This window comes from Phalacrocorax aristotelis, chromosome 4 (assembly GCF_949628215.1).
Source record: "Phalacrocorax aristotelis chromosome 4, bGulAri2.1, whole genome shotgun sequence".
In the NCBI taxonomy this organism is placed as follows: Eukaryota; Metazoa; Chordata; class Aves; order Suliformes; family Phalacrocoracidae; genus Phalacrocorax; species Phalacrocorax aristotelis.
The window spans coordinates 24256973-24279807 of record NC_134279.1 but is presented as its reverse complement, the minus strand read 5'-3'; the positions used below and the strand labels follow the sequence as shown (position 1 = coordinate 24279807).

Here is a 22835-nt window from a genome sequence, read left to right as displayed (position 1 = left end):
TGCAATGTCACAATTTTTTTTTTTTTTTTTTTTTGAGGGAGGGAAAGAAATGAGGAGATGTGGAGAGAAGAGGGCATAGCCGTGGTGTGGGAGTAGGTTAAGCCTTCTATGGAAGTCCTGACATAGGCATGAAAACAGCACTTTTTATTGAGAATTTGAGAAGCTGCGGCACGTACAGAGGAGGACTACTGGGGATTGAGATCCTGTTCTGAAAAGAAATTTAAGGGTTTGTTTTAACCTACCAGAGCAGAGATGATGAGAAGAGGATGTTATTGCTAATACTTCCAGTGCAGAACTTTAGAGAGACTGTGCATTTGATCTTGTATTATTGCTTTGAAAGTGGAAATTACTTTAGCTCCTTCTTTCAACTCTGGAAGTCCAGACTATAACCTCACTCATCCAGTAGCAAGTCTTTTCTTGTATCTCCAGTCTGGATGTAATAATAACCTAGAAGAGGTAGTGCAGCAAGTTGGGTTTGATATGAATTCAAGCTCATGACAGGATGATTTGGTATCTTTAAAAGGAAATGGATTACTTGATTGTTCTCATTAATTAGATAAAGAGTACACAGTTACATTTCATGGCTTGTGCTGATGGCCTGCCAAGTCAAGGAATGAATATATATCTGTATATATATAACTCCTGTGATGCATAATCTGATACTTGACTTTAGTTGTATTTTGCATCCACTCTCTGAAGTGTAAAACTGACCAGAATTACAACTCAATACCAAAACCACAATCAAGTGGCTGTTCTTGTCCTGTGGGCAGGGTTGAGGCGGCATTCTGCCCCCTAATCAGAGAAGAATTTTCTCTGGTTAACTCATTTGCCATTCTTTATGCCACAGTGAATGTAGTCCACTGTAATTAAGTTTTATGCTACTTAACTGAAATCTTTCTAATATTGGGAGCTCAGGAAGGGATGGCAGGAGACTTCATGGGCCAGGCTTGCTTGCAAATCCACGTTGTTACAACCTGAGCTCCACCACAAGGTCTCGATGAGCTGTCCTCAGACTGCAGAGGGGTCTCTGTGTGCGTGGGAGGGTGGCATGACATCCTGTAACAGGATGAGATGTTGTCCAAGATTCCAGCAAGTGTAAGCTTGTTTGTGACCTGCTTGAGGCCGTGACTTTCCTTTATTTAAGGATGTCCAGCTTTGTAAGCTTCCTAACTTTCAAGAATTAGTTTGGGGTGTCCTTTTTAAGGAGATCAGATGGAAAGGAAGCACGAAGTAATATGGACCATTCAAAAGGCTATATTTCTTAATGTCTGTGAAAATTTATTTGCACACCTAGTCTATTTTTGGTTTGGAAAAGGAGATAAATTTCCTACTACATCAGAACAGAACGATTAATTTGACCGCTGAGAACTAACAAATGCAGTTTGCTAACATGCTGAGAACTGTAAAAGGTAAAAATGAAAGTCTGTGTTATGAAAACACTGAAAGTAACAGGACTGAAAAAGTTACAGGTAACTTCTTTGCTATGGCAGAACTGAGGTGTTAAAAGTATTAGAGGCTGCAGTTTCAGCAGGCAAAAAGCTATGTGTCTATGATTAAGCATGACTCCTTCACACCAGACACTTTCCTCCTTGCTAACTTTGGCATTTTCACTTTCAGTCAAATCCTGGTATTGTCACTTGCCTTGAAAATCATCCACACAGGCTTGAAACAGGACAATTCTTAACGTTCCGGGAAGTTAATGGAATGTCATGCTTAAATGGATCCACGCACCAAATAACAGGTAAACTTGTTGCTGACTCACTTGCAAGGTATTTATTTTTTGGCCTGTTTTAGGTCACTGTAGTGTTAGTTACTGTAGCCAGAAGAGTGCTGGGTTGTGCAGACCTCCAGTAAGCTTGCACAAAAAAATTGCTTTCTGGTGAAAGGTCTTCCTGGCATTGTCTTGAGTCTACTTCCATTTAGTAAAGTCTTTCCAAACTCATCTTGCTGCTTAAGGAGCAGTGGAAGCCCTCAGCTAGTGGAAACTAGTTGGCAGCCCCTGAGGTTACCGTCATTAGTTTGACAAAACTGTTTTGTTTTTTTTTTGGAGGGTCCTGTAGTGGCTGCGCTTCTATCACTGTTTTGGACTAAATTAACGCCACTTTGTGTGTCACTGTTTGCCTTGTAGTTTTTTATGGGGCAGTTTAAGTGTACAGGGATGCGTTGACCTCACTCTGTTTCTAAGCATGCTTTTGAAGTGATTCTCATGATTAATGTTTACCCTGCTTTGGTCTGCATCATGCATGTCTCAAGGCATATAACCTGGTTCCTTTTGGATGCTGTGGAGTTGCCCAGTTCCTAGATCTGAATGCCTGTTTGTCTGGAGCAGAAGAGAGAGCGGGTGGGTGGGGGTTGTTTGTGTATTTTTAACTATTTCATGGTCTGAGACAAAAACAGTACCCTTGAAACATGTGATTGAGTCTGTTTTCTCTGGACCCTTTTGTTTTCCTAGTGCTGGTGCTGTGTTCAGTTCCTCTTAATTATGGCCCAGCTTTTGGTTTCAGTTCTCCATGAATTAACAATTTTTGTGTCTTCTTGCTTCATCTGAATGATGGTCTAGGTGGTATCAGAGGAAAGATGTGACTTAAATGCTCCACCTCCCCGTTTTGATTCCTGTTGTTCTAGTCACGGGGCTAAAATCCTACTCTGAGCAGTATATGGGACACTGGTGTGCACTGTCTAAACAAAAATGAGAGTGACTTCATTTTTGTACAGAGCTGTGGTCGTCAGAATTCATGCTAAATCTGCCACCACTTTAAAAAGCTTATTTCATAACAGATCAGGTGAAACGAATACTTTAGCCCAGAAACTGGCAGAGAGGGACAATCCTGTTAGTTAGGAGGATCAGCTGCATTTATGCTTTCAAAACAAGGTTGCACACTACAAAATTACAGCATAAAAAGCATTGGTAAAACCCCACTTTATTGTATACAGAATTGTAGTATCCAATGACACTTTTAATTATCAGTCACTCTTTATTCTCCTTTCAGTGGTGTCACCTTATTCCTTCAGCATTGGCAATACATCAGATATGGAGCCTTACTTACATGGAGGCATAGCTGTCCAAGTGAAGACGCCCAAAATGTTTTACTTTGTAAGTGTGTGCTCAAAATATTTTACTTTGTAAGTGTGTGCCTGACATAACCAGGTCCTTAAGTGTCAATGGTCTGAGCACTGGAAGCAGAGTTCAGCAGATACATGATTTGGTTACCTGCGATTTGGTTTTACACTGATTTTATTGAGTAAGAATAGTTATACCATTTTATTAAACTGTAGAGAATACAAAAGACTTCAAAGTTAGCTGCCATTGTAGAGAAAAAAAAATTCTGGGCAGCCCATCCCTGTACTGGTGGCGACTCCGTGAAGGTCTAGGAATACGTGGTTTCTTGGCAACCTTCTGAGAAGAAGAGAGAGTCGGATGACTTTCTGTAAGAAGGTTTGTAAGCTACATGGTGCTGTGTGCCTTCTTGGGCCTGCAGAAAAGTAGATCCTTGCTGCCCTCAAACATTCTTCTGAAAAGCTGGGGGTGACCCCCAGCTGCTTCTGAAACGAGAATGCGAAGTTCAATATCTTGTCTCTGTGAAGCAGTAGCTTCCTGAGTGGGGAATTTCTACAAGCAACCAGTTGCCTATAAAACCTCTGGTAGCTGACCTCTGAGCAGTTTCAGAGATGGGTCTTGCCACTGGGATGTGAGATGAATCTCTCTGACCATTTCTGATTGACAAAACTTGCAGTAGGTGATTATTTTATGCATCTTTTGTGGCATTGGACTTGATGATCTGAAAGGTCATTTCCAGCCTAAATGATTCTATGATTAATAATTGTGAGAGTAATCGCAGTGCTAGCAGGAAAGGATATTTGGTCCTTAGTCTCTCCAGGAACAGTATTGTTTTGTCAGGTAGCAGTGACTGTCGTGTCCTTAAGTGGGTGTGGTGTTACCATGAATTCTGTTTTTCCAGGAACGGTTGGAGAAGCAGATAACAAATCCATTATGCCTTGTTGTGGATTTTAGCAAGCCTGAGGTAATTAACATGTGGGGATTTGGGTGTAAGTCCTTTAGTGTTAAAACTACATGGAATGTAATCTGCAGCTTTATGGGTAGAACAATATAATTTCCTAACTATTCTGTAGCAGTTAAATGAGAGTTCAAGATGTGAAATAAGAGTGAGGTATTGGTTTGTGTGGTCTCACAGAATATACATTAATTTATATTACCATAGAGGCTTATTATCTATGATTTGCACCACGTATATTGTAAATGCATAGCTCAGCCACCTCTGCTGTTTGAAAGCTCAGTTTTTGATAAGTCTTTAATTCATGGGAGTGTAAATTTTGCAGGTGACACCATGATTATTTTCCTGTATTTAATGGTGTTTGGTTGATAAAAATCATGCTGGCATCAAAACCAGGATAATCACAAAACATGATCATAGGTTCATTGGAAACTGGAGTTAGATTTAAAAATAACTCTGAATCATTTTTTCAGAGAAAAAAAAAATCTGTTCTTACACTGAGAGGAAGCTAGCAGTATTTGCCTCTAACACAATTTTAGTTAAGTATTACAGACATGCAAGGCATGTAAGTCTTGGGCTCATTAAAATCTTAAACTAAAAAATGTTGATCTAATGACTTTTTTTGTTTGTTTGATAATGTAAGGTCTAACTTGCCTGTTCAGATTTTCTACTTTTGACCCTTAATGCTGGGCTTTGGTACTGATGTTTGACACAATGCAGTGCATTCTAATGTCTAGTTAAAAGAAGATTACCACATTTTCCAACTTCAGCACTAAATTCTTCTGGGGACTCTTCGGTGGGGCTTAGCTGAAGTTGGGGCTGAATGTGTGTGAAGGATGATGTGTTACTGCTGAGCAGTACTTTATAATCCCAGTTTGTAAAAACACCGGTGTAAGGTATTTCAAGTTCACTTTTTAATGCTATTTAAAAAAATTTTTTGAGCAGTATTGTTAAGAGGCAAGGAAGTGAAATGGTAACAGAAGAGTTCAAATAGATGCTTTTGTTTTCTTCAGTTTTCTTGAGTTTGTAACTGATCAACAGCTATTGTTGTCTTAACAGGCACCTTTGCAGATCCATGTTGCCATGCTTGCCTTGAACCACTTCCAGGAGAGCTTTGGTCGCAGACCGAACATTGGGTAATGCAGCAGTCTTGTGTCTTTGCAAAGCCTTGAATCAGACAGATCGCTCCTTTCATTGTAGTTACTGGCTTGACATGCAGCAGGGCACACACTGTTAAGTACTCTGGTACTTAACAGAGGACATAGAAATGAGAAGTTGACATCTAGATGAAAAATATTACCTAATGCATGCCTGGGTTTGTAACGGGGCTTTCCCAATATAGCAGGGGCACTCTCTGGGCCCAGGCAGATAGAAAATGCTTCTGGAGGAAGTTCTTCTCTGTCCCAGTTTTTTCACATTGTGGGGTTAATACGGAAATATTGTTTCAGTGATTCCTGAATTACCCTGTAGCTTATGGATTTAAAAAACAAATAAGGTGACAGTATTTTTTTTCCACATGTAGTTCTTGGATGTGCATAATTTTGAGTTACATGAGACAAAACTCCTTACAAAGTATAAATCACAAGACTGGACTTGCACATGGGCTTGAAGATTGAGGCTCCGGTTCTTCAGCTAACTGTAACATTTAGAAGTGCATCTTTAATGATCACTGTTAAAACCAATATAGATTTCCAAACTCTTCCTACTGTAGCCAGTGCTTTTTTCTTTTGGTTGTGTTTCTAGAAGGGCTCTGGAATGTTTAAGTGATCATTATTGTTTCTGTCCTGGTGTCTAGATGTCCTCAAGATGCTGAGGAAATGCTGAAGATAGCCATGTCTATAAGTGAAACACTGGAAAAGAAAGTGAGTGAGGAATCAACATCACTGAGTCATTTTTGATGCACTTTTGATTTACTTGCCTAAAGGTCATGCTTCGGGTGTTGGTCCTTGTTCTGGTCTCTGTATCCATCTTTAGATGGATCAGATGGCTTTCTGAAGGCCATGCAAGGAAACAGAATGGTGTTCCAGCATGGATTCAACCTGACATTCACCTGACATGAGGGCTGCATCCTGTGGCTCTGTGAATCCAGTTTTTACATAAATGCATATTACAAGTACAGGGTATACAGTGGATCTGTCTTGGTGGGAAACCTTTTTGCTAGTCACAGTGAAATGATTTGTCTGTCTTTTACTGAAGAACAATAATCTATGAAAATGTCAAGCACTGACTTGCTTGACTGAAGGGATAAATCTGTTGTTATGTCTTATTTTTCAGCCTCAGGTGAATGGAGACATAGTGAAATGGCTGTCTAGGACTGCTCAGGGATTTCTAGCTCCTCTGGCCGCAGCTGTGGGTGGTGTTGCTAGCCAGGAAGTCTTGAAAGCAGTAACAGGAAAATTTTCTCCGTTGCAGCAGTGGGTAAGGTTGTCTTTGTTTTTGGATCTTTATTTTGACACTGGTGTTACCAATGTACGGTTGTGTGTAAATGCTGTATGATCAAAACAGCCAGAACAACTCCTGAAATAGGGGAAAAAAAATACTTGAGACTGAATTTAGGAAAAGATATCATGTTTCTATACGTACAATAGAAGTGCAGCCAGTTTTAGTTAAAATTTTTGTATTTGGGGTTCAGACATCACATTCTTTTTCCCCACAAGCAAGGAGAGCGTTGGCCTGTCAGTGCGTGGCTGAGAGGTGTGATACAGTCCAGATGTAAGCTACTCCGCTTAAGAGTAGTGCTTTCAGACTCTCAGGATAAGTGTCAGAATAAAACTTCACAGTGTAATGTGGAGGGGTAACATGCCCGTCAGAAGTCAAAAGCTTGTGGCTCATGTTTCAGTGAGCTTTTTTCCCCTCTGTGTCCAGGTGCTTTTTCCTGTCCACTAAAATTTAAGTGAACTGTAAGGAACGGAATGCTGTATAGTTTTCCACTGACAGTTAAAAATTAGTGGTTTTAGATTTCTAGACTCTGTTATACATAGAAAATATTTTTGGTTTTTAAACAAAAATAACGTGAATGTTTTTCACGGTTTTTATTGGTTTTTTCTTTTGTTTTTACAGCTATATATAGATATGTTAGACATTGTAACACGTCTAGAAAAGATGGGCTCTGAAGAATTTCTCCCACGGTAAATATAACTGCAGTCTGCTGTTTTTGTACTGTTCACATCTGAGTCTCAGGCAGGCACAGAAGATATCTTTTACAGTTACGTCAGTGCGGTTTGCTGGAGGGACAGGTTTGGGGTTGTGAATGTGTGTGTATTTGAGCATGGGAGGACCAGGAATGATAGAGGACTCGGTCTGATTTTCTTACTTCATGTCAAAGTGCAGTTTGGCATCAATGATACTACCGTGATAAATGACAACTTACTAGTCTTCTGTTTTTGTCTCCTGTGCCTGCGTAGGGGAGATAGGTATGATGCCTTGAGGGCTTGTATTGGAGACTCTCTGTGCCAGAAACTGCATGACTTGAATGTTTTCTTGGTGAGTATGACTGACACTGTTACGCTTTTTGCAAATGCTTTGTTGATACAGCTAATGTCCACTGTCTTCAAAACGATGAGAGCAGCCCTGAGGATGTGTGCCACTGCAGAATAAATGGTCCAAAATTATAATGGGACTTGTCTGTTACACTTGTCTTCATGGCTGTCACTTAACATTACTGACTCTAAAAATGTAATTTTCTTTTTTTTTTTAGGTTGGCTGTGGAGCAATAGGCTGTGAAATGTTAAAAAACTTTGCACTTCTTGGTGTTGGTAGTGGGCAAGACAAAGGATTGGTAAGTCACCTGTTAACCTCACTTTGCTTATTAAAAATTAATGTGACAATGAATAATTAAATAATTAGGCTACTTAAAAAATATTGAAAGTCCAAGCCTTTTTTCAGGTTGATCTCTCCACAGAAGGTAAAATGGCCTCAGCATAGCGTCGAAGTAGTGTGCAATTAGAAGCAGAACACAGTTGGAGCAGTCTTGCTGTGTTTTGATTTTTAAATCAAAGCTTAATCAGTCAGCACAGGCAGAGCTGTTAGCCACAGTGGGATGACAACAGCAGTGCTTTGTTTTGACAAGTCTCTATAGAGATTTCATCAAGATTATTGCTCAGTGCTACACTTAAATTGTAATTTCAGCTGTTGCTTTTGCCCCTTCTGACTTAGGTTACAATAACAGATCCAGACTTGATAGAGAAATCCAACCTGAACAGGCAGTTTCTTTTTCGACCTCATCACATACAGGTAGGCTTTCTCATTCAATAAACATTCCGGACTCTTCTCCTGTTCCCCATCCTGTGTCCCCACCAAAAGCTGAACTTGTGAGTGCATGTACTTCAGTGTAGAAAAGATTTAAATGCTGTAATGAAATCCAGTATCTTTTAAAATAATACCTAGAACTGTGTTAGCATCCCACTTACCACCAATATCTCTTGTGTAAAATGGGCTGGTCTGATCTTAATTTGTACTTGGTGTCTTTCACTAATGAAATCTCTTGAACTTGAGAAGTGGATGATGATGAATGCTGTGTTGCATAAGAAGCTGCCATGGGTTTATATGCTAAAAATGCTTTACTATACCATTGAAATTTGGGGAGAATGAAACAAAACAGTAAAAGATGGACAGGACTGGCAGAAGTGTTCTCAATAGAAGAGCTACTGCTAATGGAACTGGACAAAAGTTGCTATCTTCTGACTTAATTCGGTCTTCATTAAGCTGGTAAATAGCTTGGCAAAAAAAAAAGTACGTTCAGTAAATGTATGATACAGAAACTGTTAATTCCTTAGAAGCAGAAAGAACTTGCAAACACAGCACGAAATAAAAAAGGTGGCTCAGATCTTGACAGCAATGGGGAAAAGGGATTCCTCTGCCCGAAACCCAACAGCTGAATTTTCTGCCTCCTGTTTATGTCCAGCAAATCTGGGAACAGGTTATATTTTAGGTGGATAGATAAATGGAAGATGAATTCTGCGAGCTTTCAGAAGCCACACTGGTTTGGGTTCCACTGTTCTGAGTCCTGATCCCTAGGTAATTGCATGTAGTATGGCTAGAAGTGTCAGGTAGGTTAAAAACTCTTATTTCAGTTTAGCTCCTGAATTGGCTTTGTGTAGAATGCCTTGCAGTAATGTGATTTTTTACAGGGGTTTGATGTCTATGCTACATAGGTATAGTCACAATAACTGATGGGTTTATCTTCTGACAGTCATGAACTGCTCCTTTCTTCTGGCATTTTGAGAGCATGGGAGGCAGCACGTGGCATCAGTATCAGTTACTCGGTATGCTTCTGCTGCACCATTTAAACATTTTCACCTCGTGGTCTCTGACACACCACTGTAAATAAAACTGAAAATAAAACTAGATTAATAAGATATTTATTAGTGAGGGAGGTATATGATTAAAGAATTTCCTTTATTATGTTTTACATACTAACATTTCTGTCAGTGAATTGTCGTCTGATCAGCAGATGAAGTCAATACTTCTGTGTCCAAGATGTTCTTTATCTGAATATTGTTGATATATAAACACGTATTTATACTTCCAGAAACCTAAAAGCTATACTGCAGCAGAAGCAACCCTGAACATCAATCCTTACTTAAAGATCGACTCGTATATTAATAAAGTTTGTCCAGCCACTGAGAACACTTACAGCGATGAATTCTATACCAAGCAAGATGTGATTGTAACTGCTTTGGACAATGTTGAGGCAAGGAGATACATCGATAGGTAGGTTGTGGAGAGGAAGCGAGGGCTGCTTTTCATGTTCTCGTGTGAACTCTGCTTTTCTATTCTTAATCTTCCTGATCTGCAACTGCGTACAAGATCTGATAAGAAATTGCTCAGATATATCTTGCTACTTTATAGCGATGCTGGCTGGGGGGAGGAAAGGGTTTATACTCTGGTGGAAACCAGCTCTGCTGTTGTGTGGCTGCTACTGTTCACATGGCAGAGAGCCTTGGAGTGAGTTCTTGGAAATGAATAGCTGTCAAGGTCTGGTGAGGGTGAGAATGCTGTGGCAGTCTTAAGGTTGAATTATTTATGCATAAGAATATGTATTTAAATTTATAAGTAAGGATGTTTACATTTAGAAAGAATTGCTAATACTGTAATCCAGGTAGGCTTAGGTTTATGGTATCCTGATCTAACTTGAAATAGCTCTTCTCATTTAACCTCTTCTTTTCCCGAGTTTGGTGTAAGCTTTCTGCTCTTCTGGAAGTGCCCAGAGAGAGTTCTGGTTACTCTCCAAAAAAGTCTGCGAGGCAAGAGTGTAGTGATTACGCTGTATTCTGATAGTCTGTGTCTTTCCATGTCAGTCGTTGTGTAGCAAACCTGCGTCCTCTTCTAGACTCTGGAACCATGGGAACAAAAGGACACACAGAAGTTATTGTGCCCCATCTGACAGAGTCCTATAATAGTCATGTAAGTGTTTTAAGACCATCGCTTATCTTCTGTAGCTAGTCCCATGATGCCCTGTGATTCTTTAATCATTTATGTATCTGTCTAGAATAAGTGGCCTATTTGAGTTGCTGAAGATCAGCACTATTAGGAGATAATTAATTCCTTGGTTTCTGAAGAAAAAGCTCACAGGAAACAAAATTTGAGCAGACTGGAGATACCATGTCTGCTACCTAGCTGACGATTGCACCTAGGCCAATAACTAAAAGCAACTAGTATATGAATCATGAAACACAAGATTTGGAAAAAGTCCTAATTCTGAAGCATTTCCAAGGGACTGACTTTTTTTTTCCCCTTGAAAACTCCCTTCTAAATAAGAGTCTGGTCCCACAATGGCATTACAAACTGGTTTTGAACTTGTGGGTTTGTTTCTTAAAACTGCTTTCTGCCTGCTTATTTTGTTTTTGGTGAATATCAGTTCTACAGGCAGGAAGGACAAACACAAGCCTCTAATAGGAATTAGCCTGCCAGTTTTTACAAGCATGCATAACAGCTCTGTTTGAATGGGGAAGGGGGAAATGAACCTTCAAACTCTTGCGGTATCCCTCTGTTTAAGTCCTTGTGAAACTGCCTTTATAAGGTAGAGATTCACTGGTTGAGAACATCATGACATGGTGCCATGTGGACACAGAGACAGGATTTTGAGCATCCTAATGATCTTGCTAGGGTGCACAAAGAAAGTCATCTTTCTGGCCTTGAGTGAAAGGGTGTATTTCATTTTGGGAGTGTATGCGAAAGCTGGCTGGCAATTTCTTTTGGTTTTTTATGTTTCAGAGTTCAGTTTTCCTTTCCAGTGTTTAGACTGTTATTCATAGAGTGATATGTTAGTGTTCATAAAACAGATTTTGTTCTAAGCATAAGCAATCCATCTTGTATTTTATAACAGTGGAGTTTTAAACTTATATAGCCTAGAAATTCTTGGTGCTGTTATTAGCAATAAACTTTAATAAGCCTGCATTTACACAGAACTCTCCTTAATTACAGCGGGATCCACCAGAAGAAGAAATACCTTTTTGCACCTTGAAATCTTTCCCAGCTGCCATTGAGCATACGATACAGTGGGCAAGAGATAAGGTATGGGAATGAGTGTACTGGCATTCATCATAATTTAATGTGTATTGGGAAAGGTGGGGGATTTGATATACTTTTTGTAAAATGCCATATTTGTTCTTTTTATTTTCTAGTTTGAAAGTTCATTTTCTCACAAACCTTCATTGTTTAACAAATTCTGGCAAACCTATCTGTCTGCAGAGGAAGTTTTACAGGTAGGGGAATGTTGTCAGGGTAAAAAACAGGGTTTAAACTAATGCTTTACGGATTTTGTTTCTGTTTAAGTTCAGTGAGATTTGGCTTACTTTCTGACTTTATTCAGAAAACCTGAAGACTTATTTGGCCAAGTCATTAGCTGATCCTTAATGGGAACAGTGTTTCTGGTGTGCCTCATAATTCAGAGCCAGTGCCTCATAAATGGGCTTGCATCTCTAGCTCATGTGTGCTCTGTACATGATATAGAAATCAGAAATACTGAGGAACTGCTAGTGAGTGTATTGTAGATGTCACACTGATGTGCAACCAGCTGGGAAAAATGAAGGGAAGACATAGTTTGAAGTGAACTCAGCTACGTAATAAATTAGACTCAATTGCTTGATATCTTTCCGTGTGAGTCTGTAATGGCCCATGGTTCACAGGGCTGGGTGGAAATAAATCAAGTAGACCACAGCACCTGGGGAGAAACCCAGTGGAGAGGATCACATAAAGAATAATGTTTCACAGAGTGACCCTCTGTTTCCTTTTGTCTGTAACTTACTAAAAACATATTTACTGTTTGACTGGATTGGGAGGAATCTTGTCTGTTTTAACATTTTCATATTTCCTTCTCTATCTAGAGAATAAAATCAGGGGAGAGCTTAGAAGGCTGTTTTCATGTTATTAAAACACTTAGTAGAAGACCCCGAAGTTGGACTCAATGTGTGGAACTAGCAAGGGTAAAATTTGAGAAGTATTTTAGCCATAAGGTAGGTAAGACCTGGAAATGAGGTGGCACTAGATAGACTGATGAGGATTTTAGAAAACTTGGTAGTCTAATAACTAGGTGGCCAAGTCTTTGCACTCATTTCCATCTCTTCATAAATAATGAACTGTATTTGAAACTTTAAAATGCTGCATCCCTTCTTCTTTCTACTGCAGTGCTTTTAACTCACTCCTAGTGCTCTGTTCAGTAGTCTTTGTGCAGTTTTCTTGGCATTTTTCCAGAGCAGCAGGATTATCAGATGTCTTTTACTAAAGGACAGTGGCTTTTTGTTTCTCCCACTAAACTTTTGTTACTGAACTCATCTTCATACCTCTGATTTTCTCAAAGATGTCACAGAAAGGTTGGCTGAAATAAGAGCCAGTCACTCTGAGGATCTGGTCCACAGTGTTGCTTAAAGTGTATGTGTGTGTGTGTGTGTGTGTAATTTTGTAGGAAAGATGTGATCATGATGTGTATTAATAAATGTAGCATGTCTGTGTGTATGGAAGCCCTGGTGGTAGCTCTCAAATTGAGAAAACATTGCATTCCCAGTGGTGAATCGGTATGCAAGGACCCTAGAGTGACAACAGGGTGGGGGGAAGGCTTTGCTTGTTGGTTTAAGTGTCTTGCTTCGACTTTTGACAGATGAGGTGACATTGTCATCTTTGTCCTGTGAACGAATGGGCAAGTCACTCTGTCTAGTAGTACTTGTGTCTTTAAGCTTTCCATCTTGACACAGGCATCTTAGATTTTCTTAACTCTTTCAATTACTTCAACTACTTATTGGAGTGTCTTAAAAGCTGTATTAAGATTTCACATCATTACTAAAAGGAAGGCTCGATTCAGTGTGGTCATGTCAATCTGTATATGACAATTACTAAAGCTGCTCTGGCTTTTCCTCCAGGCTCTTCAGCTCCTTCATTCGTTTCCCCTCGATACACGATTAAAAGACGGAAGTAAGTACAAATGCCCCTTTGTGCCTGTTGTGAATTCATGGTGTGCGTTGTGCATTGCCATTCCTGATTCCTTAGGATTTCATCTTAAATCTGTCTTCTTACCAGGTTTGTTTTGGCAGTCACCAAAGAGGCCACCTTTCCCAGTGAAGTTTGAATTTAATGATCCTTTGTAAGTATGGTACTGCCGCTGATGCGTTTTATAGCATCCCATAAAACTCACCCTGCAGCAGAAAGTGCAAGGCAATGGCTTTATAGCCCCAGAAGTTGGACTGGTGCCTGTCAGGTACTAGTGCATGGCCTTGCGCTGTGGCAGATTTGGTGAACTGTCTCATACTTTCACTGCAGGTAATTTAGCTTTCACTGACATGGGATTGAAGGGAGCTGTGGGAAGGTCTGACAACACCTAATGTGAAATGGCTTGGGACAACCCATTTCATTTCTCCTGTGACTACAGAATTACTGGGTTGTTGCTGTGGTACCGTCCCTGCCCCGTCGGCCCACGTCATGAAATGCAGGACTACCTAAAATGACCTAGTGGAGGGACCCCTTTTCTTCTTCATCACAATTTGTGTCTGATCTAGATGGCTTTGGTATTACAGATAATTAGAAAAATTTATGTCATTGAAGGATTAAGGATTGAAAAGCCTTTGTGCTGCATATCTACAGATGCTTTGAGAAACTGTGCTGATTGCCATTTTTAGTTTGGGTGAAAACTGAGATCACAGCAAATATCAAAGTATTTCTGAGGTGAAGCTTTTCGTTATCATATTGATGTCATGTGAGCATTTGTAGTTACTTTCTTGACTGCAGAGGTTAAGGAAATATGGTTTTCATTAACTCTTCACTCATCAAAGTTTGCTTAGTTTTCGGGAGGACTTCCGAGTCCCTCAAAATCTGTCATCTGTTTTGTACTGTGTGCACCAAAGGGTCGGAATTCTGTTTTTCTGTGTGTGTTTTCAAGACCTCTTTGAACGTGATTGCAAACCTTTGAGCCACAGAAGTAAAAAACCAACCAACCAAAAATAATTATATTCCTCTTTTCTTCAGGCACTATGGTTTCATTGTGAGTGCAGCAAAACTCTTTGCAACGGTGTACTGCGTTCCTTTCACTGAAAAGGTAATCCATACTGTAACAGTGTCCCCATCACATAACTTGGTTGCATGTGTTCAGTTTTGGCCTGATGTCCAGTTGCCAATTCTTTCCAAGAATGTATTAAAGCGATTCTTAAAGTAATCTATTATTCAGCACTGGCTGTTCAGCAAGTGCTAACATCTAGTCTTCTTTATTTAAATCCCTAACACAGAGGAGAACTGAGTTAGTGTATTGGGTATTTTCACTAAGCACTGAACTTGGGAATTCTTTCTTTGATGGACCTATTTCCTGTGCAATATAATAACTGAACTGAAAGAAGACCTCTTTAAGGCATTTTTTTTAATTCAGTGTCTTAGCTATGGTCTGAGAGTTTTATTTTTCACTACCCAGAGCCTCTGTGTTGCTTATCCTTTGTTTTTATTGCTACCCCTTTTCTGATTGGATCATCCTGTAAGTCACGTTTACACTTCAGTTCTATTCAGTTTTCAAGTGCTAGGCACTTCACACCACTCTGGTTCACTGGGGCAACTAAAACGTCACTTGGTGTTTCAGTGATGATGTTTCACTGAAAAATCATTGAATGTTTGTGGGATGTTTTGGTATTCTTTGAAATGCTACTGGATATACTTTTTGAGTTGATGTGGATTTAAATTGTTCTTCTTCAAAACCCTAACAGGATTTGTCAGAGGAAACGATTTTGAAGATAATTTCAGCTGTGAAGGTACCAGAGTTCAGACCTTCAAACAAAGTAAGTGTGATATTGAGTTTAAAGGAAAAAAAATCCACAAGCAGTGTCCCACATCTCCAACTACTTCTTGCACTGATGCTGATGAGAAATAAACACAAGTGAAAAGGTGTTTTGGGGAAACAAAAGGGTGGCATACAGGGCTGCTTTAACTTGATATAGCTAAGGTATCTATGTACCAGATGCTAAATGCAAGATGTGGGGAGTTTTTTGCCTTTTGCAAATTATTTGTTGTAGCATTGTTTCTCATGCATGGTTGTCAGTCTGCAAGCTTTTTTCAAGTTTATATGAGCCTATACTGTTCTAATAAAAGTAGCAAAATTTTACTCATAAGCAACTTTAAAGAAATCCAAGACTAGTGTCAATTTGTTATTTCTTTCTAGGTAATATTAAGGAGGTGTCATTACTCTCTTGTTTATTTTTGAAGTGTTAACTTCAAAACAGCTTAAGTGTTATTGTGCAGTGGCTAGCATTTGTCATCATTTAAAATTAGCAAATATTCAGGGTGTTTTCATATTTTCTTGCTCAGTGTTAACACTGGTCTCATGAATGGTTGCATTATTAGACAAAACTGATATTTTAACTCAGAATCACAGAATGGTTGAGGTTGTCGGGGATGTCTAGAGACCACCTAGTCCAATCCCCTTGCTCAAACAGGGGCAGCCAGAGCAGATCACCAAGGACTGCATCCCATTGGGTTTTGAGTATCTCTGAGGATGGAGACTCCACAGCCTGTCTCTGTTTTGGTTGGGTTGGTTTGTTTGTTTGTTTTTCTTTAAAATATGTTTCTTATGGATTTTTACATGCTTCAATTTGTGCCCATACCCCCTTGTCCTGTCAGTGAGCACCAGTGAAAAGAGTCTGGCTCTTCCTTCTGCACTTCCCCCCTTCAGATATTTATACACATTTATAAGATTCCACTGAGCCTTCTCTTCTCCAAGCTGAACCGTCCCAGCTCTCTCAGCTTCTCCTTGCATGAGAGATGCTCCAGTCTTTATTGATACTTGTGGCCCTTGGCTGGACTTGCTTCTGTAAGTTATGTCTCTCTTGAACTGGGGAGAAAAGATGAATAGATTTCCTGCCTTCCCTGCACACTTCACACTTGTGCTGTACAAACTTCATGTATTTTGTTACTCAAGCACTGCACACACTTGCAGGTTGTACAGACTGATGAAACTGCAAGAAAACCAGATCATATTCCAGTCAGCAGCGAGGATGAAAGAAATGCTATATTCCAGCTGGAGAAGTCTATACTGTCCAATGAAGCTCTGGAAAGTGAGTAGTGCAAACTAGCTTCATCACTTAGTAACATCTTGCAACTGCAATGTCAGTAGCATGACAGCAGTTCTGTAATTCTGCAAGAAGCAGATAGCTGATAGGTAAAGCTTTCTTAAGTGCTGTGCAGATAACTGTCCTTATTGTTTGGCATTATGCTATGCTTCTGTATTTCTGAGATTCCTGCAAGTTTTCTTTGTTTGCTGTTACACTTGCATATAAGTACAACCCTGATGACAGCAAGCAGGCAGCAGGGAATTGAACTCCTAAGGACAGAAAGGGCGCCAGCCAGTTGCCAGATGGACTGAAAGTGATTTTTGGTATGAGCAGGTTGAGAATTACTACTTACAGGAATCAGTCTGAAATTATCCTGAATTGTGAAGGCTGTTAGAGTCTTCTTCAGCATCTTCTAGATATGTTAAAATGAGTATGTTTGAATCCCATTTTTGTGCCTGGCCATATGAAAAGGTCATTGGGCAGCAACTACATGCATGCATTTTTAGCCAGTGAACACAGGGGAGAAAGATTAGCTTGGTTCTAACCCATCCCCTGAAGTGTCAGCCCTAACCTCTGCCTCCCATGCTGCTGAGTCCATAGTGAAATGGTTACAGTTAAAGCTTATAGAGGGAATTCTTGCAGGATGGATCTATAGTGAGATGGGGTGTATAAGAAACATCCACAGGACTGTCCAAAATCTGGTGTTGCACGGAAAATAAAATTATCTAGCTCTGCTGATATTTTTCAGTACTCACTTTTAACAACTGGTATTGATAGGGGCATTTCTGCTTCTAGCATGGGAAAGCAAGTTATAAATAAGGCACCAAGCTCCAGAATGTGACATTTTTCATTTGTTAAGGTTCTAGTTCCTTATGACTTATGTTTAGAACATCTTCAGTTTTCTAATAATGATTTTTGCTCTTTTTTTCGTGAGCAGATGACTTGCAAATGAAGCCCATCTCCTTTGAAAAAGATGATGATAGTAACGGGCATATAGATTTCATAACAGCAGCATCAAACTTGCGAGCCAAGATGTACAACATCGAACCAGCAGATCGGTTCAAAACAAAACGTATTGCTGGAAAGATTATTCCTGCAATTGCAACAGCTACTGCTGCAGTATCAGGGCTGGTGAGTATGCTTTTTAAAATGCATATTTCTTTCTCTTACTGTTCCTTGCATAAAACCATTGTTGTCTGGATATTGAGTAACACTACCCTGACAGAGTTGAGTTAAAGAAATGCATTTATTTTTAACTTCATAATCTTTTTTTCTCATGTACAATACAAAAGGTCACTCTTGGTTCTAGGTGTGGTAAGCCCTTGCTGCTTTTATTTCTGATTTGCTGATCAGAAAGAGGAGTTGGAGATCAGCATTCTGGCTTGTTTTCTGCAGCTGATACTAACTTCCATCAGAGTGCCACTGCCAAGAGTGGAAAGGGTCTGTTCTGTAGTAGTTCACATCCATGCACCTCAACAGAGCTGCATGCTTTGTGGAGGTGTCTTGAATTAAACAATTTTGGAAGAGTCCTACATTAGGAATGCTTTTGAATGTTTTAAATATTTCCATTAGCAGCAACAGAATTGATTTCTGTGGCATATTGGGTTGCGTCTCCAGATGTGATTTACTCTGCCGATTGGGCAAACGTTGACCTCATTAACAAAGTTGCTAACTCTGTAGTTACTGGCATCTTAATTGAACTAGTGTTGATAACACAGTACCTAAAACCTGTGTTTGGTCTCATGGAAGTACGGGGTTCTTGTTTACTGTAGGTTGCGCTAGAACTCATCAAAGTTGTGGGTGGCTACCCAGCAGATGCATACAAGAACTGTTTTCTGAACCTCGCCATTCCCATAATGGTCTTTACAGAGACAGCTGAAGTAAGAAGAACGGAAATCAGGTAGGAAGGACAATGGCAAAAGGGGTGGTATTTGGAAACCTGCTAATTGTTGCTTAGAACTTGGTGAGCCATTGCAACAAGTGCGAAGTTTGTACAGTTATTAAACCCAGATAATCAGATAAAGGCTTTATGTGCTCGCATAGCAGAACTGTGATGGAGCCACAGCTCATGGTCATACTCCAGTTGAACATGTTAGATATTCAGGGTTGGTTTTTTGTTGTTCTTTAAACTTGGAAGATCACAATTCACTTAGTGCTTGCTATCAAACTCTATTGCCCATTTACTGTGTACTGCTAAAGATGTGAGTGATATTCTTAGTACCAACAAGGGTGTCCCACAATGCATTGCTCAAGAACATCCTGTTTGGAAAACGCAGCATGTACTTTTTTTGTCCTAATTTTAAAAACAGCGGTTTTAAGGGCTTAGTTTTGTTTTCAGTGGAAGCTGTTGCTAGTGAGGCTTTAAAAATCTAGATGAGTTAGATGTGCAGTGTGGTTTTTAATAAATATCCTGTCTGCACAGACTGGACACACTTTTGTGTCTTAGTCAATACAGGAGCTGTTTTTCAGCAGGTCTGAAAACTCAGTAAGTTCATTGCCAGATACTGTGTTTACTAAGAGTTCTTACTGTGTCTTGTGCTTAGCCAGGTGAAAGGGCTGGAGAATTGGCAGCAGAGAGGGAAGAGATTTTTTGCTCAAGATAAAACAGGAAGTCGCTAGAAGAGAGAGCAGTTCTACAGCACATGTTTAAAGGCAGTGCCTGAGTTCACATTCACCTTTCTCTTTTTAAAACAGAAATGGGATATCATTTACAATCTGGGACAGGTGGACAATATATGGGAAAGAGGATTTTACTCTGTCGGATTTCATAAATGCTGTCAGAGTAAGTTAATCGTCTATTGTACTAGATTAATACATGATGAGAGGAGAAGGATTTCTTGGTTTGGGTTTTGGTTTTTTTTTGTTTGGTTGGTTTTGTTTTTTTTTCCTTTTATCAAGTTATTTTTCAAACCAGAGCAATTCTAGAAAGAATTAATGTCAATGGGAAGGTCTCTAAGTAAATGCATCCAAGCCTATTTTCAAATTCTTTGTTAATTCAATTGGCTCAAATGTATCTTAATAAAACTTCTGTCAGCATCCATGCATTAGCAAGTTTTCTGGTTCTGGGATCCTATGGTTTTGAATAGTGGTAGTATTAGCAGTAGTAGTATCTGCTAGCTCATGCAGCTGTTCTAGTCCTTTAATAGGTTTCAATTTGTGAATTCCAGGAGAAATACAGAATTGAACCAACTATGGTTGTACAGGGGGTCAAAATGCTGTATGTTCCCGTGATGCCAGGTCATATTAAAAGACTAAAGCTGACGTAAGTATAACTGGAAAATGGATCAAGGGGTGCGAGTGCATGAACAGATTATGTCCACTGGTTGTATCATAAGGACGTGTGCCTGACAGCAATGTTTTCTCTCAAAGTAGTTGCAAGTTATTGATATTTGGGAAAGAAAAGTAATTTCTTCCTTTTGAGGGGGAAAAAAAAAAGAAAAAAGGGAAAGTGAATTAACTTCTGTTGTGAGGACAGGAGCCTTGCAAAATGCTACTCTAACTGATGAATGCCAGAATGAGAAACCCAAAGGAGTCTGACAGTAAGGTTTTTTTTGGGAAAGAACGTACCTTGGTTCAAGCAGAACAAAACTAAAACTTTTTAAAATTGGCTTTAAACTAATGGTGATGTTTAGCAACTTAGCTCTGAAAGAATGAGAACACTTATTCAGGGAGGAGTTAATGTATTGGTTGCAGATTGAGATTCTGGAAGTCTGCATGGTTCACTTTAGCCCTTTTAAAAATGAAGACATTCACAAGGCTTTGCAGTGCCTTTCACTGACAGGAAATAGGGGTATTTGGAAGTTTGGGAGGGTGTGAGGGCAGGGCATTGGTTTTTGACTGATAGGCCTTTGCGAAGTAACACCCAGGTTTAGTTCTACCTTGTATATTGATTGAAATTCTGTGGCTCAAAATTTGTTCCTTACAGCTAGTAAGTGGATTGATCAGTACTGTTTCGGTCAAAGGTCTGCCAGTAGGTAACGTCAGGCGAAGTAGTATGTTACGGACAAGCTACTTCAAAATTCCAGGGAGAGAAGAGCCTCTAAGTTGGTACTGCCTGTAGAGTGCCTGGCATACTAAGATGTGAATTTACAGGCTATCTCAAAATAAGTAGTTAATATTCCTTCTCCTGCATCTGTATAAATAATTTTGAATGAGTGTGGTGTTTAATGAAGTCACAGGCACGGTGTGAAGCTGCCTTGTGAATATCAGGATTTCTTATTACCCTATTACCCTGAGACTCAATTCAGGCTTTCCATCTAGTTACAGCAACTTGGGGTTCTGTTACAGTCCAAAAAGCTTTATAAGGTATTTGCACAGCAAAGTCTGGTCTTGCTTGTATATTTGTTTTTTTCTTAAGGTGTTTAAAATCTTCCTCTCATTGTAATATGACAAGCATTACAAAACTGTCTTCATTTCAGAATTACACCGTTGACTGGTTGTGTACTCCTTAAAAGCAAGTTTTAGAGACATAGTTCCCTGCCTTGCTCTCTAGCCTGGGGCTTCCTCATGCAAATGGATATGGCCTCAGTGTCTTTGTTGAGAAGAGGCTAATGCTTTGTGTTCTTGCAAGGGAACCAGTACTCTGAGGAAAGCAGCTTTTTGACCTGCGTGCTAAAGCATAGCCAGAAGAGAAATCCCTCTCTAAGTGACCTGTGCGGAACAGAAATGAATGACTGTGTTCCCTCAACCTCCGAGCATTTTTGCTGGCCTCATGAACTAGTGCTCCGAGTCAGCAAGAAAATAATTCTGAGACATCTAAAGATATGTAATGAAAGTGAGGTTGATTGACCTTCTACTTCAGTATTTAATTGTGCTACTTCCAAGAGATAGCTGTAACTTTTGAGACTGCGGAGAGCAAAGGGAGGAAGTTGCCTTTGGCATGCTTACCTGGTTTAAACTCCCGTTGTGGTCACAAAGGAAGAAGTCCCAGATCCTGGCTGGTTTTCCCCATCGTTGGTGTTTGCCTTTGAAATTCAAGGACTTAACAAGTCTTAACTCCAATAGAATTATTTTCCAAAAGAACTGTGTATCTACTGTCTGCACTGGAGCAGTTCTCCCTAATAACGCATTAAAACCAGCCATTATTGGTAGACCGAGAACTTACTCCTCCTCACTGACCAAAAGCTTGCACAGAAAGCTCACTTTGCCGTGTGCCTTAGTAGGACACCAAAGAGAAACTACGTCAGTGAGGAGTCCCATCTGAAACTCGCCATTTTCTCTTCTTTTTTGTGCTGAGCATTTGTTAGTGAACAATGTAATAGTTCATTAAAAGGCTGGGTCTATCAAGAAAATGAAATACCTTAGGTGGAGTAACAGCTTTTGTGTCAAAATTAAAAAGGCAGCTAATTCTCCATTTTAATCTGGTTTCTAGTATGCTGGGCTTCATTGCTGGCAGTGAAATTCATCCTAGCCTGGCCCTGAATTCTCACTGCCAATCCTCCTTCTGGTATGTTAACAAAATGTTCTTTGTTTCCTTGTAGGATGCAAAAGCTCGTGAAACCATCAGCTGATAAGAAGTATGTGGATTTGACAGTATCGTTTGCTCCAGAGACTGATGGAGAGGAAGACTTGCCAGGGCCACCAGTGAGATACTACTTTGTTCAGGAAGACAATTGATGGTAGAGACACAAAAGTCACTCTTGGACCATTTGTTCTGAAAGGAGTGTGCGAATTTTCAGCTGTTAAAGATGGTACTATGTGTTTCTTTTTTGTGAAGCCTTAATTAAAACAAATGGTGAAAATCAGTGGCTTTGCACTGAAGACCAACTGGATTTATGTTTCTTCTGCTCCCATTTTCTTCAAACCTGTTTGCTCAAAGGAGGATTGGTCATGTCATGAGATGGAATGTTCAGTACAGTCCTTACCTTAAAGACAAGATTTGTATTAGTTTGTGGGGAGCTGAAGAAAGCAAGAAGAACGGTGAACCTAACAAGTGGTCCCCATGTGCAAATCCGGCGCTGCTTAGAGAAGAGTGCAAAAAATGGGGAAACTGCCATTTTATGATACTCCTGGTATTCTAAGAACATCTCAAATGCATTTCATATGTTACTTAATTCTCAACAAGAATTTCATTCTTGCATCTACACGTGAGATTTAATCCATCCAAAAGGTTTAAACTCCCACTTAAAAGCAGATGAACTGCTTTACTGCGTCGTTGGTGCGCCTTTCTGAACAGTTAGTGATGCTGTGTGTCAGAGCAGCTATCTGATGTCAGTCTCAACACGGAAACGTAGGGAGGCAGGCCTTGAGTAGGTGTATGTTGTCACAGCTCCCCTCTAGTCAAAAGAGCTGGAATTGTTCTTTG

At 39.8% G+C, this 22835-nt stretch overlaps 1 protein-coding gene across 1 annotated transcript in view; it reads left to right on the top strand.

Annotated features, from left to right (window-relative positions):
* UBA6 (ubiquitin like modifier activating enzyme 6) overlaps window positions 1-22614 on the top strand; it is a 32189-nt gene extending 9575 nt beyond the window's left edge. The window contains exons 10-34 of the mRNA XM_075090594.1: window positions 1618-1741; window positions 2991-3094; window positions 3960-4022; window positions 5073-5149; window positions 5809-5875; window positions 6288-6431; window positions 7074-7141; window positions 7418-7496; window positions 7711-7791; window positions 8169-8246; window positions 9544-9725; window positions 10313-10418; window positions 11439-11528; window positions 11639-11719; window positions 12341-12469; window positions 13370-13421; window positions 13527-13590; window positions 14469-14538; window positions 15191-15262; window positions 16417-16534; window positions 17469-17662; window positions 18304-18431; window positions 19226-19313; window positions 19699-19793; window positions 22012-22614. Of these exons, the coding sequence (XP_074946695.1) occupies window positions 1618-1741; window positions 2991-3094; window positions 3960-4022; window positions 5073-5149; window positions 5809-5875; window positions 6288-6431; window positions 7074-7141; window positions 7418-7496; window positions 7711-7791; window positions 8169-8246; window positions 9544-9725; window positions 10313-10418; window positions 11439-11528; window positions 11639-11719; window positions 12341-12469; window positions 13370-13421; window positions 13527-13590; window positions 14469-14538; window positions 15191-15262; window positions 16417-16534; window positions 17469-17662; window positions 18304-18431; window positions 19226-19313; window positions 19699-19793; window positions 22012-22147 (2490 nt within the window). The 3' untranslated portion in view covers window positions 22148-22614. The remainder of the gene's footprint in view (window positions 1-1617; window positions 1742-2990; window positions 3095-3959; window positions 4023-5072; window positions 5150-5808; window positions 5876-6287; window positions 6432-7073; window positions 7142-7417; window positions 7497-7710; window positions 7792-8168; window positions 8247-9543; window positions 9726-10312; window positions 10419-11438; window positions 11529-11638; window positions 11720-12340; window positions 12470-13369; window positions 13422-13526; window positions 13591-14468; window positions 14539-15190; window positions 15263-16416; window positions 16535-17468; window positions 17663-18303; window positions 18432-19225; window positions 19314-19698; window positions 19794-22011) is intronic.
* The last annotated feature ends 221 nt before the right edge of the window (window positions 22615-22835 follow it).